The 9,458-nt window shown below is 51.5% G+C and overlaps 1 protein-coding gene across 1 annotated transcript; it reads left to right on the top strand.

The window, feature by feature from the left end:
- The first annotated feature begins 4,575 nt into the window (after positions 1-4,575).
- Positions 4,576-8,557, top strand: LOC132592290 (uncharacterized protein K02A2.6-like). Its single transcript, XM_060275632.1, has one exon. It carries the CDS (start codon positions 4,643-4,645, stop codon positions 8,336-8,338), a length of 3,696 nt encoding a protein of 1,231 aa, XP_060131615.1. The 5' UTR covers positions 4,576-4,642; the 3' UTR covers positions 8,339-8,557.
- The last annotated feature ends 901 nt before the right edge of the window (positions 8,558-9,458 follow it).

Genomic DNA, 9,458 nt, shown 5'->3' with positions numbered 1-9,458 from the left:
GACTTCCAGATGTTGCTGAACTGCAGGGGCGTAGTGAGGCGCCACGACACACGGGGAGGCAAATTGCGCCCCCCACGCCTCCAAAGCCGCACGCTTTCTGAGCGGGCTTTCTACCCGGAGTTTGTAGCTGGAGGCGCATGGCTTTGGAGGTGCGGGGGGGGCAGCAATACCCCACCACGTAACAACGCATGCGTCATTACGTAACACACATGCGCCATTACGTAGCGACACCGCGGCACCCTGGGTGCATGACAATTTGCCTCCCTGGGTGTTGCTTGGGAGTCGCGGGGGTGGGGGCACCAAGTGGCACCCCCCAGAGTGGAACACGGGGAGAACCGCCCCCATCGCCCCCCCCCCATTGCAACGCCCCTGCTAAACTGTAACCTCCATCATCACTGGCCATTGACCATACTGGCTGCAGCTGATGGGAGTTGGGGTCCCCATCTCCCACCTCTCTCTTTACATATCAATGGGACAGGCCAGTGTGTGTGTATAAAATCACTGACAGACTTGTGTTATAATTCTTTAAAGCTGAAGCTAGAAGCAACACATTCTGCAACATATTTTAAGGTGTGCTTCATCCTGTGAATGCACACATGGGTACTCATGCATTCATAAAAAACCAAGCAGTATGGCCAAAACTATAACACAATATATATTCAAACAGAATGAGAAGCATATGAATAAATGCACAGAATTCTAATTAAATTATTTAATGGAACTCAATAAATGCCTTCATTATAGCAAAGTATTTAATATGTGATTTCTGTTGTACTGTGAGTTAGCAATAGCCAAAAATAAGTGTTAACTCAGGTAACTTAGGTTACAAAAGAAAAATCCTGATGGGGTATGAATGTAAGTTAATGTGAGCACAAACATATGAATGCTAAGATCAGTAAAAAGAACTTAAATGGTCTACATTTCAAAATATAAACTGCAAAATGCATATGTTGCCTCAATCTATCAGTGTGACCATCTAAGGGAATATTTGCACCACTCATTTCTTTCCTAAAACATGGAAGTGCAAACAATCCCTCCTTAGCCTGACAAATTTTTCTGCTGCTGTTTGGGGATGGACAATTTGCACCTTTAAAAACAGCAGATGAATTACTTGTGTGAAAGCATCCAAGTGAGTGAGGCTGAAGACTGGGGCAGATACTCATGAGTTGATTTAATCTCCCTCTTGAAGCAGAGCCTCTCTACAATTCTGCTGCAGCTAGTCATCAGAAACAGATCTAATGTATTTGCTGGAAGGCAACCTCAGAACCATGTTCACTAGTACAGTGTAAGGGCCACATGATGTAGCGCACTGACTCTAGCAGAGGAAAATTATCACCGACTCCCCTCTAACCTGGGGCTAACCCTCTTCTCCAGTAAAAGCAGAACATGCAGTTCTACACAATCATTTAACACAGGGCCGTCTCGAGCAGGTCGGGCGCCCTGGCGCTGAGGCACGGAGATTGCTCCGGCGCCCCCGCCCTCGCAGCGCACAGCACGGCTTCCACGCGGCTTTGTCGCGCAGCGCCCCCCCCCTGCCGGCCCAACGCCCTGGTGCGCCGCACCACCGGGAGTGCACCTAGAGCCGGGCCTGATTTAACAGTTCCTGGAATGCCTCTTGGCTCAGCATCATACTTTGTGAAGCTCCAGAACTTGGTCCATCTCAAGAGTCAATAAAACTTCAAAGGTGAAAAGTTTCCAACAGTTCCGGGGGCTTCCTGTTTCCAGCAGTGAGAAATGGCTGACTCCCATACAATCGGACCTCACCCGTGCCAATAATTCAGGGCTAATATGGGGGTAATTAGCCCTGGCAGACTCCCCAGGGTGGGGGGAGGACTGTCTTGTAGACCCACAGATTGTCCGAGATTGTCAGCTTGCATCAAGGTGCAAGCGGCAGGACACTGGGTCCCAGAGCATGACACGACTGGCACTCTCCGAAGCCACTCTCATAGCCGGAAATATCTGTTTGATAAAATAATTAGATTTGGACAATAAACAGACATAGTCTAGACTGAAGAAGACTGAGAAAAAAACCTGCAGAATTGCACAGTCCCTGGTGTTTAAGCTCGTACTTCAAAGAGATTCTCATCATGGTGTTTGGATTACGGAGGTGATTGGTACGTTCTTTTTTTCTTCTCAATACCTACCGGTACACTTGTTTTTCTACGCCAAGCCTCATTAAGAAACCTAATTTTTTTGAAAAGTACAGATGGACTTCTATTTATAATTAAGTATTCAATTGTGCAGCTTTACTTAGACTTGAAAGATTTGATAAAGATAAAAGAAGAAACAAGATGGCGCTTGTTAATATGACACAGCACAGAAAAATGAGATTTCCTCCCTTTTTCAAGGTAAGTGGTATATGCTTGCTGGCTCACTTGAGACAATAATTTGGGATAACATACAGTGCATCTGTTTGCAGAATTTCTTCATTATAGCGAGAGAGAAGGCTAAATTGATGTCTAGCAGCCCCCCTCCTAGGGCCCAGAGGGGGGATTGTGTGGTCTCTGAAAGCTGATCGATCGCCAAATGACTTATATCTGTGGAATACAGTTCATTTACATTGCAATATTGCAAACAGTATGCTTAACATCAAACGACAGGCTTGGACAACAGCCCATAACTTAACAACATGGGAGCTTCTGCATCATTAAACTCTAAACGATACACTTGGACAACAGCCAGATTGGAAGATTGGAATGAAGTCAGGAAAAGCTGCGCTGGCAAATAGACAGTTGGAAAAATACATATTTACAAATAAAGTTGTATTCGATGGATGAAAGGATATATGATTTCTGACATGATTGAGAATCGCATAGCCAGGGACGGAGAACTTTAAAGTGTTAAGATCGGAATGTGGAAAATATGAGAACAACAAGAAGAAGGCAGGAATGAAGATATTGGAGATATACTTCAAGAGGTCCAGACTATGGGGAGGCTGAAAAAAATAATATTTAATAATTTGGGCTGTAATTTGGGGTGTTTTTTTTAGTTTATTGTTTTTAATTGGATTATGATTGTGGATATGTTAATTGGCTGTTTTTATTGGAAAATTAATAAAAATGATTTTTAAAAAGTTTTCAACAGTTCCTCCTGTTTCCCCTTTCGCACACCTCTCCTGCATTGCCTGGCCCTGGAACATTGCAGGGAAGGAATGAGGACCTCTCATAAAGCAAAAAAGGAAGTTGCCTTTCCTAGCCTCTCATTGTTTGCCCCAAATTATCCTTCTCTGTGGCAGAGCTGTTGAATGGAGATGCACTTTAATGTATTTTATGTTGTTAGACTTTTGAGATTGCGAACCCATGAAGTTTTCCCTTTTGCCATCAGCCACTGGGATGGCCAGCTCTAACTTCAACCTGCTCCTCACCCCCCACCCTAGGAATGGGAAATCCTTTCTGCATTCTTCCTTTCTGATCTGAGCCAATAAGGCAAACGGTTGCACATGGCAATCTGTAAACTCCATTCTAACGACTGTATTGAGGAGGAAGCCAGGGCTGAGGAGCTGAAGAAATCTTCCTTCTGAACCACACAATCTTGTGTAGCTGAAAACTGTTCTCTTCTCTTGCTTGGAATCTGACTGCAGAGAGTTAGCTGAGAGCATTTCTTGAACATTTCATTCTCGGCAGGCACCTGGGAAACCTGCTGAGCGGCAAAGGAGCTGCTGTCATTGTAGCTCCTGTCTTGAAAAGGCCTCTACAGCATTGTTTTGGGGGAAAGGCGGCAAGTAGTTGCTGGAAACCTGCAGGGTAAAATGGGGTTATAAAGATGTTATGTACTGAGCTGAATCCTAGAACAATAGGATTCAGAATCAGCGGGAGCTACCCAATCCAACTCCAGGTGGAAGTGAATCCGCAACCTGATTGGCCTGCTGGAGCAGCCAATCAGGCGGCTGGCAGAAGTGAATCTGCTACCTGATAGGCCTGTAGGAGCAGCCAATCAGGCTGCAGGCAGAAGTCAATCCATAATATAATTGGCCCACAGGTGTAGCCCTGAAGTAGCCAATCACGCAAGGCCCATTGTGTAAATAATGTATATAAGCAGATGGTTTGGGGAAAAGAGCCATTCGTCTTCTCTTCTCCTCCTTGATGACTATGAGCTGAATAAAGAGCATGAAATTCACTCTTGACTCCGAGTATATTTCACTGGCGACGAAGGTGGGATCCTGCTGAGCTGACCGCCACCACGCACTGCACCGCAGCACCGCCACCTGCTGCACCGCTGCATCGCACCGTGCATCCAGGCTTCAGCTCCAGGACCCAAGGAACCCAGAATGGCAACCGACAGCAGCTTCTCACCATTCAAACCAGCATCAGGAGACTGGGAAGGGTACGCCGCCCGTTTCAACTTCCTCCTGCAAGCGAAAGAAGTCACCAACGATGCCATGAAGAGGGCGACATTCTTCAGCGTCTGTGGAGAGGAGACGTTTGAAATCGCCCGGGCTCTCCTTGCACCTAGAGATGTCGCTACCGTCTCTTACAAAACAATAATGGAACGGCTGAAGGAGCACTTCTCACCACAGCCCTCGGTGGTAGCTTGCCGAAACGCCTTCTACGCAAAGCGGCAAGCCCTGGGGGAAACCATAACTGGGTTTGTGACCTCCCTCCGCCAAGCCGCCCGGTTATGCAACTTCTCAGAATTGGAGAACATGCTTCGTGACCGCCTCGTCGGGGGCCTGAGGGACGAGATGTTGCAACGACGCCTCTACGCCAAAAAAGACCTCACGTTCCAGATTGCTCTGGAGGAAGCCCTGGCAACCGAAGCCGCCGAGAGGTCAACGCAAGAGGCACGACCGGCCCCGCCATCCCAACTGAGGGTCTACCACGAAGACCTCACCGACGAATCCGAATCTGACAGGGAGGAAGTACACCGAGTACAGCGGCGCACTCAAGCAGCACACACACCACAGCAGCCTCGACGAGAAGGAGGGAACTGTGCAAGCTGCGGGGAGAACCACGAGAGGAGGACCTGTCGTTTCCGCAACGCAGAGTGCAGGCAGTGCAGAAAATTGGGACACATCGCCCGGGTGTGTCGGGCTCGACTCACCCGTCGACAAGCATCAGATGACCGACCCAGGAGCCCCAGGTCACACGGCACCATGCACCAAGGCAACTCGACGGAGATCACGGACTACCAGGTATTCCAGTTGCCCCATCCCAGCACAGAGAAAATTTATATAGAGGTACAGATAGAGGGAGCCCCATGCCGCATGGAGCTGGACACGGGTTCAACTCTATCCATAATCTCGGCCCGAACATTAAGGGAACTGTGCCCTAATGGGGGTCCCAAACTAAGGCCGGCCCCATTCACCCTCCGGGACTTCCAGAAACGTAAGGTCCCTACTATGGGGGTGGGGACCTTCAGGGTGCAATATCGAGGGCGAAAGCAACAATTGGACTTGCTGGTAGTTAAGGGCCCCTACGTTAGCTTACTGGGACTGGCATGGTTTGGACCTCTGGGGCTAGCCGTTACCGGGGTGAACCGCACTAGCTTACAAGTGGACGTGGACGCCATATGCAAAGAGTTTCCAGGGGTTTTCGATGGGGCATTGGGACGATATACAGGACCCCCCATTGCCCTACAGCTGGACCCCGCTGTACGACCCATCAGGCACAAGGCCCGCCGGGTCCCGTTCGCCCTGAAACCCCGCATAGACGAGGAATTGGACCGGCTCGTGGAGCAAGGAGTGCTGGAGCCGGTGCCCAACGCCCCCTGGGAAACTCCAATTGTCACACCCGTCAAGCCTAACGGTTCGGTCCGCATCTGTGCAGACTACAAATGCACCATAAACAAGGCTCTCACGGCCCATGCATACCCAGTGCCAGTGGTCAGCCATGTCCTCGCCACCCTGGCTGGGTCAAAAATCTTTGGCAAACTGGACTTGGCCCAAGCGTATCAACAGTTGCCTGTGGACGAAGCCACAGCAGAGGCTCAGACGATTGTGACGCACAGAGGGGCATTCAGAGTTAAGCGGCTGCAATTTGGCGTTAGCGTGGCACCAGGCATATTCCAGAATCTAATGGACTCTCTCCTTAAAGGGATTCCTGGCGTCACCCCCTTCTTCGATGATGTACTGATCGCCGGGCCCACACCAGAGGAATTTGAGGACCGCCTCCGCTCCGTCCTGCACCGTTTCCAGACGGCGGGCCTCAAGGTGAAGCGGGAAAAGTGTTTACTGGGAGTGCCGCAGGTGGACTTTCTGGGATTTAAGGTGGACGCAGAAGGGGTCCATCCAACCGGTGACAAGGTACGGGCCATTTGTGAGGCCCCAGCGCCCAAGAGCAAGCCCGAACTTCAGTCATTCTTGGGACTATTGAACTTTTACCATGCCTTCCTTCCCCATAAGGCAGCGGTAGCGGAGCCCCTACACAGACTCCTAGATAAAAGGGCCCCTTGGGTGTGGGGCCAGCGACAAAGGGCCGCATTCCAGGCAGTCAAGGACTTGCTCGTCTCGAACTCGGTCTTAGCACACTTCGACGAGAGGCTGCCAGTGGTGCTGGCATGCGACGCCTCTCCCTATGGCATCGGCGCTGTCCTGGGACACCAACTCCCGGATGGAAGAGAGGTGCCGGTGGCATACTTCTCCCAGACGCTTGCTGCAGCCGAACGAAACTACTCACAGATTGACAAGGAGGGTCTGGCAATCGTGAAGGGCGTAAAAAAATTCCATGATTTCTTGTACGGGCGGCCCTTTACCATAGTGACTGACCACAAGCCGTTGCTTGGCCTGTTTGCCCCTGAGAAGCAGACCCCCCAAGTGTTGTCTCCACGTGTCCTCAGGTGGTCAATTTTCCTTGCCGGCTACCAGTATGCACTAATCCACCGCCCTGGGAAGGCGATGGGCCACGCAGACGCCCTCAGCAGGCTACCACTACCAGAAACAGGCCCCGACCCAGCGCCTGCGCAAGAGGTTATGACCTTGGAGCTGCTTCCCGACCGACCCATTCAGGCACAAGAAGTTGCGCACCATTCCACAAAAGATAGGGTCATCTCCCGGGTCCTGGACTGGGTGTGGCGAGGATGGCCCAGCAGCAGCCCCGGGCCAGAATTCGCTGGCTACACAAACCGCAAACATGAACTGTCGGCCCACAAGGGGTGCCTGTTATGGGGAAGCAGGGTCGTTGTTCCCCAGCCCCTCCGCAAAAGGGTCCTCACAGCCCTACACGAGACACACCCAGGGGTAGTGAGGATGAAGGCCCTTGCCAGGAGTTATGTGTGGTGGCCGGGGATTGACAGAGAGATAGAGGCCTGGGTCCAACACTGCCAGACCTGCCAAGAATCCCGCCCGGATCCCCCAAGGGCCCCAGTCCAGCCCTGGGAGTCCGCCCGACATCCATGGTCACGCTTGCACGTGGACTTCGCTGGCCCCTTCCAGGGAAAAACATTCTTCATAGTGGTGGATTCCTACACCAAATGGCTGGAGGTCGCACTGGTACCATCCACTTCTACGGCGGCAGCCATCCGGGTACTACGTAAGCTGTTTGCGACCCACGGGCTCCCTGACACCCTCGTCTCGGACAATGGAACCGCATTCACGTCAGAGGAGTTCCAGACCTTCACAGCGCAGAACGCCATCCGCCACATCCGCTCAGCACCATTCCACCCTGCCACCAATGGCCAAGCGGAGCGCATGGTGCGGACCACCAAGGACAGCCTCCGCCGCATGACACAAGGGGACTGGGAATACCGCCTTGCCGCATTTCTTCTAGCACAGCACAGCACCCCAAGCACAACGACGGGCCGGAGCCCAGCTGAATTACTAATGGGCCGGCGCCTTGCAACTAGACTGGACCGACTTCACCCCGACAGAGCTCAGGATGAGGTAGTGGTGGGGAAAGGCAGGAACCCCCGGACATTTGTGGCCCAGGACCCAGTGTATGCAAAGAATTTTGGGGCAGGCCCAGCATGGGTACCCGCCACAGTCACCAAGGTGACCGGTCCCGTGTCGTACGAGGTACTAACGGAAGGGGGGCAATGTTGGCGCCGCCACTGCGACCAGCTACGGCGACGATTCCCAGGAGGAACCCGGGAGGAGAGCGGGACAGAGGGGTCCCAAGGGGACAGCAGGGCAGTGAGGCCTGTAGAGCGAGAGGGGTGGGCAGGGGAAGCAGAAGCAGTAGGCACAGAGGGGCGCCCCGAGGCTGGAAGGACACCGGAACCAGAGCTACAACCTAGTGGTTCAGTGGCGCCAGACCAGACAGCCCTGGCACAGCCAGCAGCCTCGGAACACGAGCCAGAACCAGAACCCCTGACCAAGGAACACCCCAGGCCACAACGCACACGGAGGCGGCCAGCAGACCTTGGGGACTACGAATGCAACTTCCCGGGCAGGACTGGAACTTAGAGGGGAGGGGTGTTATGTACTGAGCTGAATCCTAGAACAATAGGATTCAGAATCAGCGGGAGCTACCCAATCCAACTCCAGGTGGAAGTGAATCCGCAACCTGATTGGCCTGCTGGAGCAGCCAATCAGGCGGCTGGCAGAAGTGAATCTGCTACCTGATAGGCCTGTAGGAGCAGCCAATCAGGCTGCAGGCAGAAGTCAATCCATAATATAATTGGCCCACAGGTGTAGCCCTGAAGTAGCCAATCACGCAAGGCCCATTGTGTAAATAATGTATATAAGCAGATGGTTTGGGGAAAAGAGCCATTCGTCTTCTCTTCTCCTCCTTGATGACTATGAGCTGAATAAAGAGCATGAAATTCACTCTTGACTCCGAGTATATTTCAAAAGAGTTCTTGACTGACAAAGGTATTGCTTACTGCTTCAAGATCTAAACCCATGTGAGAAGGCCTGTCAGCCCTTATGTCTTCCATATTGAATTCTTCAGAGTATCAAGTTTTAATTTCCAGTGGCACTGGACTTGATGACAAGAGGGACTCTGTACTGCTGGCTCAAGAGTGCTGGCTCCATACAGGACTTCCTTTGCACAGATTGATATTCTGTTTAAAGCCCTTTATGTTGTTGTTTAGTCGTTTAGTCGTGTTCGTGACCCCATGGACCATAGCACGCCAGGCACTCCTGTCTTGCACTGCCTCCCGCAGTTTGGTCAAACTCATGTTCGTAGCTTCGAGAACACTGTCCAACCATCTCGTCCTCTGTCGTCCCCTTCTCCTAGTGCCCTCAATCTTTCCCAACATCAGGGTCTTTTCCAAGGATTCTTCTCTTCTCATGAGGTGGCCAAAGTATTGGAGCCTCAGCTTCACGATCTGTCCTTCCAGTGAGCACCCAGGGTTGATTTCCTTCAGAATGGAGAGGTTTGATCTTCTTGCAGTCCATGGGACTCTCAAGAGTCTCCTCCAGCACCATAATTCAAAAGCATCAATTCTTCGGCGATCAGCCTTCTTTATGGTCCAGCCCTTTATGATGTTTCCTGAGTCTAAAACAACACACTGCAGAATCAAGTGCTTCTCCTTTACAAGGGAGCTGAAGCCAAAGTGCTTCTCTCCAACTTAATCCCTTC

This window comes from Zootoca vivipara, chromosome 1, assembly GCF_963506605.1.
Source record: "Zootoca vivipara chromosome 1, rZooViv1.1, whole genome shotgun sequence".
NCBI classification, from domain to species: Eukaryota; Metazoa; Chordata; class Lepidosauria; order Squamata; family Lacertidae; genus Zootoca; species Zootoca vivipara.
The sequence above is the reverse complement of the archived record's forward strand: the minus strand, read 5'-3'. Positions and strand labels throughout refer to the sequence as shown.